The sequence below is a fragment of the Tamandua tetradactyla genome, chromosome 20, assembly GCF_023851605.1.
Source record: "Tamandua tetradactyla isolate mTamTet1 chromosome 20, mTamTet1.pri, whole genome shotgun sequence".
NCBI classification, from domain to species: domain Eukaryota; kingdom Metazoa; phylum Chordata; class Mammalia; order Pilosa; family Myrmecophagidae; genus Tamandua; species Tamandua tetradactyla.
This window is the reverse complement of record NC_135346.1, coordinates 9644311-9658187: the sequence shown is the minus strand read 5'-3', so window position 1 is coordinate 9658187 and position 13877 is coordinate 9644311. Positions and strand designations below refer to the sequence as shown.

General features: G+C 38.7%; 1 protein-coding gene across 14 annotated transcripts in view; it reads left to right on the top strand.

The window, feature by feature from the left end:
- RAPGEF6 (Rap guanine nucleotide exchange factor 6) overlaps positions 1–13877 on the top strand; it is a 316707-nt gene that overhangs the window by 272987 nt on the left and 29843 nt on the right. For 6 of the 14 annotated variants that reach the window (XM_077138336.1, XM_077138330.1, XM_077138334.1 and 3 more), the window contains one exon: positions 1542–2525. In XM_077138336.1, the coding sequence (XP_076994451.1) occupies positions 1542–1909 (368 nt within the window). In that variant the 3' untranslated portion in view covers positions 1910–2525. Of the gene's footprint in view, positions 1–1541; positions 2527–2550; positions 12312–13877 lie in introns of those variants that run through there. The other 8 variants (XR_013166665.1, XR_013166667.1, XR_013166666.1 and 5 more) reach the window with 8 other exon arrangements.

Sequence of the window (13877 nt, the reverse complement as noted above, 5' to 3'; positions counted from 1 at the left end):
ATGTGATAAAAGGAAGTTCAAAACATTTTTCATGTACCCTTCTAGTGCTCATCGTGGGTATACCATATCCTGTTTGCAGATTTCATTCTATCCACATACGTAGTTTAAGTGGTGCTTTCTTTTAGTATTTAGCTCTCTTTATTTCTTCCTTGAATGACAGAAGTGCTTAGATAAAACAGCACTTGTTTTTCTACTTTTTGTGGACTGACTGTACTTTAAATGAATATTATCAATTCTTAATTCTGTAGCATATTTATGATGTCACATGTATTTACAAAAAAATGTAAAAGGAAGATGTGCTGATTTTTCAGTTACTTCTCAAATTGCTTTATAGATTGGTTTTTAGCCTATATACATTTTCAAAGGATTTCCTATTAAGGCCTTTTAGGGTACTCTGGTAGGGGTTATATATCGGCTTGTATATACCTAGCCCTTGCCAGTTTTGGGGGAAAAAGATTAAAATCTTTCATTTTATTGATTTCTAAGTGACTCTGGGTAAATCACTTAATGGTCTTCATTCTTGTTTTACTTCCCTGAGCGTCCCCTTCTTCCACGGGAATGGAAATCTCGCTGACCTTGACGCACCACATGAGAGTTCTGGTAGAGCTGCAGGAATGGCAGTGTGGACAGATCTTGTCCTCCACAGGGACAGTTAATGCTAGAGTTACCGTACTGACCCTCTTTAATGTCTTCTGCCTGAGCACAGTATTTATGTTTTAAAGGTCACGTGCCTGGTCAACAGATTTGGATCCTCTGGGTCCTGTGTATAGATGGGCCTTAATTTCATGAAGGTTCCTCTTTATGTGACCTATTCCTGATGGTTTTTTGAAGTTTGGCCTTACTCCCAGGGTTTGCAAAGTTAGGGAAAAGTACTTAAAATTACTATTATTTTTAATGTCCACTGAAAATCAGGAAAATTTAATTTAGGAAGAATTTCCTAAAATTGTGTGTTTTTTCCTTCGTAATCACAAAACAGAAGTTAGAGAAAAGACCCTAGAAATAATTAGTTCCTCTACACCAGGAAAGTTGAAATTGTTTCTATGACAGGGTTAAGAATAATAGTCCCCTAGGAATACCTGAAAAACTGCTGCGTCTCTTAGGCAGAAGGTAAAACAGCCCTGAAACACGCCCAGATGTCGCCCCGCAGAGCGTCCAGACGAGTCCAGCAGGCTAGTTAGGGCGGGCTCTTCAACATTCTAACTCACTCATCCTTAGAGCTGGTGTTGCTTCAGGAGCTTCTCAGACACTTCCCTGAGCTTAACTGCAGAAGCAGCTTGTCATCGGCAGCATCTTCAACTTGCTCATTCCATTTAATGTTTATCAAACAATATAGCCATTTATCAAATATGTACTTTTTAAAAAGCAAGCTTAAATGTTAAGTTTAATAAGCTTTTTAAAAATGTTTTTTGCTCTTCTGTCATTTTATCCAAATTTGTTTTTTATGTTAAGTTCTATCTTGTCATTGTAATAAGTCTTGGTGGTTTTTTCCTTCATTTCTTATATTTTTCAGTAACATTTCCACTGCTTATTTTTCATGCCAGTGTACTGTGTCACCTCACCCAAGAAGGAGGATAGGTATAGGGAGCCACCTCCCACTCCTCCAGGATACATGGGGATTTCTTTAGCGGACCTAAAGGAAGGACCCCACCCGCACCTCAAACCTCCAGAGTATAGCGTGGCAGTGCAGAGGTCAAAGATGATGCATGGCAGCCTCCCGAGACTGCCACCAGCCTCTCTCAGTGGCAGCCCCGTGACCTGTGTTCCGTCGAAGATTGTAACTCAGCCTCAGAGGCATAATTTGCAGCCATGCCATCCTAAACTAGCAGAAGTGACTGACGCAGATAGCGAAGCAGATGGTATGTTGACAAACCACCTTAATAGCTCTTACTTGAATTGCTGGGCACATTAATGAAGTCTTGAACTAAGTGATCTTTTTCTGGTGTTTTCTGATAATCAGTAATGTTTTCTTTGAATGACGTAGAAATCTGTTAAAAAATGAGAAATCTCGAAAAATGAAGGTATGTTTTCCAAGCGGAGAGAGCAAGGTGCTTGTTCTGTGTGGCCAGTGACCTTCCTGTGGCTCAGGTGCAGTGTTTTTATCTGGGAGAGAACTGCAGCTTAGCCCAATGGGACGATTTGGGGAAGAGGCACTGGACGCTAGCAGAGCTGGGCTTTACTTTAATGCAATGGAAACTGGAAACAGCACGTATCGAAATTCTGAAATTAAGCTCTTGATATAGTTCCTCTTAGTAGCAAGAGTCTTGACTGACTTTTTTCAGCTGGGACAATTGTTTGAAAAATGGTTTGGTTAATTTAAAAAATGAAAAGTTTTTAAATGGATCAAGGAATAAAGTTATTAAAAGCCGGTTATGAAATCTATTTATTGCGAGTCTTCAGTGTGGTCAGAGAGCGTCAGTGTTAGAATAAACTCTGAGCTTTGATGAGATATTTGAGAGGATTTCTTTGTTGACATTGACTGATACTTTAAACAGATTACTAGATCGTTAGTAGCCATTCTTTAATACACTGTTGTGTTTTTATCATTTTCAGAGGATGAACAGGTTTCAGCTGTCTAGCCTCTGGTGAGCCCTTGGAAGACCGCTGAGAGCTGCGCAGCAGCGGGCACGAGCCCTCGCGCCTCTGCGGGCCCTTCCGACGCGCTGCTCGCCGCCGCCGCCGGCCCGGAGCGCTCACTGCGGTACCCCGAGCCGTGGATAGACTGAGTTACACGTCCTTTTCATGTCATCCCTGCAGATGCATAGAGGTCTCCTCAGCTGTGGATGCTGTGCCAGGGTTTCCTCGTCTACTTTGCACTTCACACCTGCCTTGGGATCGTAGTTAGTGGAACAAATTCAAACTCAGAGACCTCCTGATACGTAGATTTTTCCTTTAACAAGTTATTTTTAAGATACTGGTATTATTTTTATTTCCATGCTATAGCTTGAGCTAATGGACAAATTCAGAACGTCTGCCAATACTAAGGATACTCTGTGTATTTGAAAAGTAACTTATTATTTGAAGTTTTATGGTTTTGTTTGCTTTTGACAGCTCTGGTTAGGTATTGGTGTATATGTGAGGCCACCGAACTGTCTCTGGACTGAGCAGGCAGAATTTTTCTTTATAGAGGTGGTAAGCTGTGACTTGATGTGTTGCACCAGTGCGATGTAGGGTCTCAGTTTGAGTGGCATAAGAAAGCTTTTGCAGTTGAGGTGTTGGGGGGAAAACACTGCCATATCCTGGCCGCAGTGTGGAGGGCCACGTGAAGCTGCCGTGGGGTTGCCGTGGGGTTCTTGTCAGTCCTTTGGGAAGGGGGTGAAATTGGGGTGCGTAGTAACCTAATTTCCAAGGATTGAAATTTTGGTGTTAAATGATGTATATACAAACTCTGTGTGAAGTAAAAGTCATGCTGCATCTAATTATAACTAGAAGTATAAGTCCAGTAAATAGAAAATGGATTCTGGAGTTATTCTTCTACTCTATAGAAACCGAAAACTAAAATTTTTCACAACTCGTATGGAGTTATTTTTGTAAAGGAATTGTTATCACAGTGAGGTGTGATCATCATGGAGATGAATTTTGTTTTATGAAGCGCCCTGCAGCTCACCCCTCCACATCTCACAGTGCTGGGCTGTAGCCAAGCTAGGCAAACTCTGCCGCGCTCAGCTGCCCACCAAGCTGTTTGAAATTTTTTGGAAGAAAGAAGAGCTAGAATTATAGTAACAATTGGCTCTCAGTTCTCAGTTTAGCCCTTGAGGACATTCCTTAATGGCCTATTGGGCATGGATCTCTTAATTTAAATATTTAATTTAAATTCCAATGACTGTTTACAAGATGGGCTAGATTTTTCACATTTTTACAAATAAAATGTAATGTTTTCTATATCTCAAGTTTAAAGTTTTTTGTTTGGTTTTTTTTTTTTTGTATTGTTTTTAGTATAAAGGCAAGAAGTGAGGTTTTAATAAACTTCTGTCACTACCAAAAAGAGAAAAAAAAAAGCCAAAGCCATTAACACATACTGCCAGAGCAGCTGGGAGCCAAAATGGGTTTACTTATGGTCCATATGAGACCATATGGGATGTCGTTGGTTCATGGCTTCCTTTTAGTTCTCTTTTTTTGAATAGCTCTCTTTCCTCTCCTTCTCTGTGCCCCTACTATCTCCTTCATTTTAAGTTCATAAATCAATTTGGAGTGATAAGTAGTAGTAGTTCATTTTTTTCCATTAAAAATTATTGATTTTTCATTTTAGGACAAAGATGTCTGAAAAATCCCCCTGGAAAAAAAGTGACAACATTAATCAGAAATTTATGCCTTAGAAATTAACCTCAGTATATTAGAATGAGGCTAGATGGCTCTATAGCTTTCTTAGTTCATTGAAATGGAAAGTAGCACAGATCATAAATCTTGGTTTGAAAGTTACACTGTAGTGGTTTGGTCTATAAACATTGGTCCTCTGATCACAAAGCTTTGTCTTTTAACTGAAAGTAAAACTTTTTTTTTCCCACTGATTATACAGTATTGGTTTCATGTCCTTAGCAAAACAAAGAAAGTGAATGATATTTTTGCTTATAACCACTTTTTCTATCAAGGCTGGTTATCTGTTCTCGCCATTTTATATCATTACTCACAAAAAATGTGCTATTTGAACAGGATCTGTTTATTTAACCGGTCTCTCAAATCAGTCAGAAGTCGTAATTACCCATCTTTGTCCTTCCTAGGGGAAATAATAACTTGCACAGAGAGTTGAGGCCTGTGGTTTTGAACTTGCACCTTGAAGCTGCCTTTTTTTTTATCTAGCTTTAACCGTGTGTGTTTGGATCAGCTGATCACATTGATCAGGAAATAAAGCCAAATGCTCTGTAGTTTGATATGTATGTATCCATAAAAATCATGAGATTTTGATTTTTATATTATTTTAACTTAGGGTACATTCTTGCCTTCTCATAGCTGGCCACATAACTAGAACAAGAGAAGCCCTAAACTGTACTCATTTCCAAGTCCCAACCCCCATTTGTTTTTTGTTTTTTGGTGGTAGTGGTTTTGGGTTTTTTTGTTTTTGATGAATATGTAATGTTAATGGAGAGATTAATGCCCTCTCATCTCACCGCAGCTCTGAAACCTATCAGGACTGTTAAAAACACTCAATACAAACTTTTGCCAAATAATTTTCAACAAAACAATCTTTATAATGAGAGATTAGGAGAAGTAGTAAATCCAATAAATTTCTTCCCTGAAAGTTTATTGTAAGTAATAACTTACAATAACTTACAATGACTTCCACCGAATGAGTACTTTCAAAATGATCATTGGGGAGAAAAAGCCTTGAATACATCATTGTCATTTGTAGCCACTGAGTGAGAATCTCTCCCAGGCCAGAAATGTGGCAGTAATCATGGAATTTCTAGGAACAAGCCTGATTTTTTTAGTGTCCTCTCCCCTACAAAAAGAAGAGGAGACAAAATTTCCTTATATAGTAAAAACAATGATTGTTTTGCTGACACAATTTTTTTCTGATATAATTTTAAGTTTTTTAAAAAATATGGTTTTAGTTAAAGTAGATGTATCCCTTGGCGTTACCCCTTGCCATTACCTTAAAGGTTAGAAAAAAAAGGATGTCTTCAGAAAAGTGTCATAGTACATTGTCACATTCAAACTTGAACCCCAGTTCATCTGTAGCTTTTGTTGTGCTTTTTTTAAAGGCTTCCTTATTTTTGATAAGAGAATGCAGTTGAACTTGATCTAAAAAAATCAAAACATGAATTTATCAGCAAAAGACAAAAACAGAACTACACAGTTGTAATAATCAAATAGCAATTATACTGCACAATTCAGTGACTGTAAAGTAGCCTGTAACAAGCAATGTTTGTTTTCTATTTTTTGATACCTCTTAAACTTATGTCTTTCAGAAAGACAGTGCCTCTGTATGCTTTTTGTATTTTTACTGAGTGTAAATATTTTGTTATATTTTTTGGTTAAGAGAATGTAAAAGTACCATTTATTATCGTCATATCTACTAATACATTGGTGGAATCAATAAAGACTCTACATTAAGCTCTGCACTGTATTCGAGTGTGTGGGGCAGATGGAATAAATAATACCTGATCATCCTCAAAAGCCAGTCTGGACCCATGTCAGAGTAGATGCTTTTTTTTTTTTAACAGTCTTCAGACAAATGGGAATTGAAAGGTTTATGAGGCGAAACGGTGAGAAAGAAGGAAGGTAGGCCAGGAAATTGAAAGGGGGCGAGTTTATTTCTGCGCTCCCGGTTAGAGCTTGCAGAACCGGGCACTGGCTCCAGCAGCTTTTAAGGATGGAGGTCAGGTGACGTCCGGAAGGGGCAGTTCATCAGCTCCGGAAGTCAGGTGTCCAGAAGGGGCGGTTCCGGAAGTCAGGTGTCCAGAAGGGGCGGTTCCGGAAGTCATGTTGGGAGGGGTGACATCGCCTCCGCAGCTCCAGTTGCGGTGCTCTTCCCGGTTCTCCCGACCTAACAGGAATGGTCCAATTATCGTTGGCCATTTGAAGTCTGAAACACCTAGCTGTTCTCGAGGTTAAAAAACTGTTTGATCACAAACCAAAAAACAATGGTTTAAACCCCAGTGGGGTTTGTTTTTCTCTTGTATTAGAAGGTCCAGAGGCTGACTCTCCAGGAGTATCTGTCCAGAATGCTGTCAAGGACCTGGGCCCTGGCTTTTACACCTCCAGTCACCACCTCAGTGCTTCCGGCAGAAAAGAAAAGAATAGCTTAGGGAGGAAACGTTCTAATACATGTCCTCTGTATCCGCAAGACAGTAGCTTTTCCCGATGCTCCACGTGAATATTCCTGCTTATATCTCAGTGTCTGATGACCAGTACCTGCAAGGAAACTGAGACATTAACTTTTTAGCTAAGCAATTGATACCCCAAACAAAATTGGGATTCTTTTAAGTGAAATGAAGAAGGAAAGAATGTAATTTGGGATGGACATACAGCTGGGTCCACCCCAGCATGCCTGTTGTCTCTTCCTCTGAGAGATGTGTAAATGCAGCTGTTTCTTTTATGGGATGAGATCCCAGAACCCTAGCAAAGAAGAAGTAAATTCTGCTTAGCACACTTTCTATACTCCCAACCTCCCTTCAGTTACCAGAAATGTTTACTCCCATGATAGCTAAGATTTCTATTTTCTCCCAACTCACCCTCTCCCAACATACATGCCAGGTTTTCCCAGGTGGTCCTTGTCCTTACTCTCCCCATGATGTAGCTACTTTATGTCTGCATTTAGAAAGACAATTAGAAAATAGTTACACTAGTAGATTGAATGATGGCCACCCATTGATGTCAAGTTCTAATCCCTGAAATTTGTAAATGTTACTTTAAACTTTATTTGGAGAAAGCATTTTTTGTGGGTATAATTTGATGTAATTTTTGTGGGATTACTTTGGATTATCCAAGTGTACCCTATATCTAATCACAAATATCCTTATGAGAGAAAGGCAAAAGGAGATAACACACACGGAGGAAAAAGTAACACACCAAGGAACTCTGACATCCACAAGAAGCTGGAAGAAGCGAGGGGGTAGGTTCCCCTGGAGCCTCTGGAGAGCGTGCAGCCTTGCCGACACCTTGATTTCGGACTTCTGGCTTCCAGAACTGTGAGAGAATATGTTTCTGTTGTTTTAAACCGTTCAGTCTGTGGTGGTTTGTTACAGCATCCCTAGGGAGCTAATAGAACAAGTTTCTATATTGTCTAATATTGGTCCCTGCCTCTACAATTAAGGGATATAGTAGTCCATAAGCATACCTCAGGCACCCCTGCAACTCACCTGCTACCAAAAAGGATTTGATAAACAGATACCAGAGAAGACCTGGCCATCTCAGAGGCCTCCTCTAAATCTGCATGTTCAGCCTAGTATTTTCCCAAGTATCCAAAGAAGGTGGAGAGATGATTATGATCCCATAATATTTCCTCAGTCACCATCCTCTAGCATCTAACACTAGGCTGCCTTTGAAGGCAGCAAGCAAGAAAGTCGAGGAAGTGGGAAGTAAGTGACTCTGGTGCTGCAACAGTGTCCCTGGTATAGTTGTTCAAGTGGCCTGCTCTTGCGGTAAGCTCCCTCACCCCGACCCAAAGAGTGTGGGCTGACTTTTGCACCTTTGAGGAATTCCTAAAGACAAGCCCCTAAAATCATATTTGCATTGGTTTTATCAGCAGCAGCATCACCATCAGAGCTTGACAAGAGAATGATGTTGAAGTGGAGTGCTGCTAACCAGAGAACACATGAAACCAATGCCCCACCCAGAAAGTCACGGAGTGGCCTTTCTCAGCTACTATTCCTTTTCCCTCACTTTGGCTGCTTGAGAAAATGTGAAGGTCAGTAACAGAGGCATGTATTACTAGGAACCAGTGTCATAGTTCTCTGGATGTGGGGCCCCCTTCTTTGGGCAGGAAAGGGAGTAAGGAAGGACTGGAAAGCACCACTGTCTGCTCTTTTTGCCTGCTGACTGCTACCAATCTTTCCTAAGTGGCCAGCTCCAGAGCTGCAATTAGATGCAATTAGCCTGAGATGCAATTAGATCCAGGGATTCTAAAGCTGTCATCAATACATTTCCACCACACTTCCCCCTTCCTTATGTCATCTCCACCTTGGCTTTCCTGCACATGTCCATATTCCTTCCCCCATGCTTCCAGGCAGTTTCCACGGTACACTGTCCTCACAGCTTACAATCCCAAAGGAAGACAGACTCCCGCTGGGGACTTCAGCAGGGATGACCCAGGAAAGAATCTGGTTTGCCTGCTCTCATGTTCATCCTGGGATTGGCTGGGGAACAAGGTGCTCGGCTGTATCCAGCAGTAGGGTGAAGAGAGGCCTGTTCTCCAGAAGAAAAGCTACTGCAGCCTGACTGAGGAAGACAAGAAATCATCAACTTTAAAGGTAAAGTATAGCATATATGCGTTCTGTGTGTATATAATATATATTAACACATGTCATAAATGAACAGTTCCTTCTAACCAACAAACAGATCAAGTGACATTATTAGCACCCCAGATGACCCTCTTATGGTGTCTTCCAGTTCATAACCCCTCCCCCCATCCACTCCCAAGTCACTGTTCTGACTTTAACCACATAGATTAGTTTTCATTGTTTTTGTACTTACATAAATGAAATCGTTCACAATTGTTTACTTGTGGGTCTGGTTCCTTGCATTCAGCTGTATGATTATAACATTTATCCATGTTGTTGCATGTCATTTTAGTTCATTGATTTCATTATTTTATAGTATTCCTTTAAGTGAATACATTACACTATAGCCTTCCTACTGGCGATGGGTAGTTCCCACTAGTAGTTTCCAGTTTGGAGCCATTAGAAGTAGTGCTGCTGTGAACAGTCTTGTATTCGTCTTTTACTTAACATATGTACAAATTTTTGTTGAATATACGTCAGAGTGGAATTGCTAAGATAAAGAGTATACATATGTTCAGCTTTAGTAAACAATGCCTAACAGATTTCCAAAGTGACTATACCATTTGTTCTCCCACCATCAGTCGTTTCACAACCTTGCCAAACATAATATTTTTAATTATTCTCATTTCAGACATTCTGGTGGGTCTATATTCGAGTCTTACTTTGGTTTTAATTTTCATGTCACAACACCTAATATGCTAAGCATCATTTCAAATACTGGCCATTTGGATTCTGTCTCTTGTGTCTATTTAGGTCTTTTCATTTTGGGGGTGGCGGGGTGGCGGGCATGATCCAGGAAGCAAATCTGCGTGGAAGACGAGCATTCTACCACTGAACCATTTATATTTAGGTCTTCTCTTTTCCATTTATCAGTTGTTAGAATATTGAAATACACTTGATTTTATATTTACCTTGTATACAGCAACATTATTCAACATTTATTCTATTAGCTTGGGGTTCTTCTCAATTTTTCCACATAATCACATCATCTGCTAAAAATGACACATATTTATTACTTATTTCTAGTCATTATACATTTTCTTCCTTTTTCCTGCCTTATTACACTGGCCCAAATCTCCAGTAAGGTGTTGAATAAAAGCAGTAAGAGCATGTTCTGGTTTGCTAGCTGCCGGAATGCAACACACCAGAGACAGATTGGCTTTTAATAAAAGGCCAAAATAAAAATAAATTTTTAACAAAATAAATTTATTTTGTTAGTTCTTCAGAAGAAAGGCAGCTAACTTTCCACTGAGGCTCTTTCTTACGTGGAAGGCACAGGATGGTCTCTGCTGGCCTTCTCTCCAGGCCCCTGGGTTCCAGCAGCTTTCCCCGGGGTGACTTCTTTCTGCATCTCCAAAGGCCTGGGCTGAGCTGCGAGTGCTGAGATGAGGAATGCCGAGCTGCTTAGCTGTGCTACGTTGCGATCTCTCATTTAAGCACCAGCCAATTAAGTCAAACATCACTCATCGCAGCAGACACGCCTCCTAGCCGACTGCAGATGTAATTAGCAACAGATGAGGTTCACATACCATTGGCTCATGTCCACAGCAACAAAACTAGGTATGCTCACCTGGCCAAGTTGACAACTGAATCTAACTGACACAGAGCAGAATTCCTTTTTTTGTTTCATTTCTCAGGACTCAAGTTTTCAGTATTTTACCATTGCACATGATGATAGCTGTAGGATATTTTTAGGTGTTCTATGTAAATTTAAGGAAATTCCTTTATTTATTTTTTTCTAAGAGGCCTGAATTTTGTCAAGTGTTTTTAATCCTTTCAGTTGATCAAATGATCTTTTATCTGTTGATTTGGTAAATTAATTTGATAGATCTCCAGTTATTCACCACCATACCCCATCTTGCATTTTTTATATGTTTCTCAACTCATTTTGCAATATTTTGTTTAGGGTTTCTGCATCTGTGTTCAAGAGAGACATGGCCTGTAGCTTTTTTTCTTGTATACCCGTTTGTCAGGTTTCAGTATAACAGTTAAACTAGCCTCGTGAAAAATTGGAAATTGTTCAACAAAAGCAGAGCCAATTTGCAAAGACTGTGAAAGGTGCTTGTTGCTTTGGTTTGTTTGGGTTAGCTCCTGGCCCTCAAGAAAATCTCTGTCATATCACTTTGATCCAAACTTAAGGAAGAGACAGCTCAGGGACTAAAGCCCTGAGTAAACACTTGAAAAATGTTAAAATGTTCAGTGGGCAACATAAGTTTACAAGACAAAGAAATAGAAATGATGGCCCATCCAAAGGAACAAGGTAAAAATACAGAAACTAACAAAGAAGAGGACCAGACTTTGGACATACTGCACAAAGCTTTAAAAATTAAAAAAAATATTATATACTCAATGCACTCAAGGAAATAAAACATGGAGAAAGAACAAAAGGATATGCAGAAGACAATGAATGAACAATGTAGGGATCTCTTTCAGATTCTCAACAGAAAGAAGCCACCAACACTAGCATTGATGACCACTATTACTAAAATAAGAATTCCCTAGAGGGTTTTAACAGCATGTTGGAGTTAGCAGAAGAAAGGATCAGCGGTCTTGAGGAACGACTTAGGCTGAGGAGCAGAAAGAAGAATTTTAAAAAGCAAACAGTTGAAGAAGGCCTGTGGGATATCACCAAACATGCCAATATATGCGGTATGGAAATCCCAAAAGAGGAAGAAAGAGAAAGGGTTAGAAGGAATAATCAAAGAAACAGTGACAGAAAGCTTCCCAAATTTAACGAAAGACATGAATATGCACATTCAAGAAACCCAGTTAACCCCAAAGAAAATAAACTCAAAGAGAACCATGCCCAGAAACAATAATTCAACTGTCGAAGGATAAGGAGAGACTGAAAGCTGCAAGAGAAAAGTAATGAGTTAAGAACAGGCATTCCAGTAAGATGAAGTTCTAGTTTCTCTTCAGAAACCATGGAGGCAAGAAGACACTGATATGAAGTATTTAAAGTGCCGAAAGAAAACAATTGCCAACGAAGAATTTTACATCTGACAAGACTTTCTTTTAAAAAAGAGGGGAAGAAAAATAAAAAAGGAGGGAGAGGTTAAGACATTCACAGATTAATGAAAGCTGAGGGAGTTCGTCATCACTGCCCTACAAGCAAGGCTACAGGGAGTTCTTCAGACAGAGGAACGGACACTCAACAGTGGATCAAAGCAGTATAAATAAATAGAGGCCTATGGTAAAGGTATCTGTATGGATAATTATAAAAAAAACCTTTGCTATTGTTTGGTATGTAACACCAATTCTTACGGGTCCTAAACTGCTTAAAAATAGTGATATGTGTATGGTTTGGGATATATAATTTACAAAGATACATTTTGTTACTAGGGTAAAAAAGGTGGGGGGACAGAGGGCTATAGAAACAGCATAGGTATATGCTATTGAAGTTAAGTTGGTATCAAATTATATGATTATTATAGATTTAGGATGTTAAGTTTTAGTCCCATTGTGACCAAAAATGAATATATATGAATTATATATGCAGGAAGAAATAAAAAGGAACTCAAAATGGTAGAATGCCAAAAATTCAAGTACATATGAATGTAGGTATTAATGGAAGGAATGAGAGTCCAAAAAAATAAGACTTAAAAAGACCAAATAACAAAATTGCAGAAGAAATTTCTGCATTATAGCATTATTTACAATTGCAAAGAGATGGAAACAGCCAAAATCTCCATCAACAGAAGAGTGGCTAAACAAACTGTGGTATATACATACGATGGAATATTATGCAGCTTTAAGACAAGATAAACTTATGAACCATGTAATAACATGGATGGACCTAGAGAATATTATGCTGAGTGAATCCAGCCAAAAACTAAAGGACAAATACTGTATGGTCCCACTGATGTGAACGGACATTCGAGAATAAACTTGAAATATGTCATTGGTAACAGAGTTCAGCAGGAGTTAGAAACAGGGTAAGACAATGGGTAATTGAAGCTGAAGGGATACAGACTGTGCAACAGGACTAGATACAAAAACTCAAAAATGGACAGCACAATAATACCTAATTGTAAAGTAATCATGTTAAAACACTGAATGAAGCTGCATCTGAGCTATAGGTTTTTGTTTTGTTTTGTTTTGTTTTGTTTTGATTTTACTATTATTACTTTTATTTTTTTCTCTATATTAACATTCTATATCTTTTTCGGTTATGTTGCTAGTTCTTCTAAACCAATGCAAATGTACTAAGAAATGATGATCATGCATCTATGTGATGATGTTAAGAATTAATGATTGCATGTGTAGAATGGTATGATCTCTAAATGTTGGGTTATTTTCTTTTTTTCTGTTAATTAAAAAAAAAAAAAAAAGAGAAGGGATAATTGGAGATGAAGGGATACAGACTGTACAACGGGACTGGATATAAAAACTCAGAAATGGACAGCACAATACTACCCAATTGTAATGCAATTATGTTAAAACACTGAATGAAACTGCATGTGAGGTATAGGTTTTTTGTTTTTGTTTTTTTTGTTTTTTTTTCTTTCTATTATTGTTTTAATTCTTATTCTGTTGTCTTTTTATTTCTTTTTCTAAATCGATGCAAATGTACTAAGAAATGATGAATATGCAACTATGTGATGTTATTAAGAATTACTGATTGTACATGTAGATTGGAATGATTTCTAATTGTTTTGTTAATTCTTTTTTTAATTAATAAAAAAAAATGTGGGCGGGCCGCGGTGGCTCAGCGGGCAAAGTGCTTGCCTGCTATGCCGGAGGACCTCGGTTCGATTCCCGGCCCCAGCCCATGTAACAAAAACGGAGAAACAGAATACAATAAAACAAGAAAATGTTTAAAAATGTTTCCCTTTCTTCCTTCCTTCCTTCCTTCTATCCTTCCTTCCTTCTCTCTGTCTTTCCTTTAAAAAAAAAAAAAAAAAAAAAAAAAAAAAATGTACTGTAAAAAAAAAAAAATTT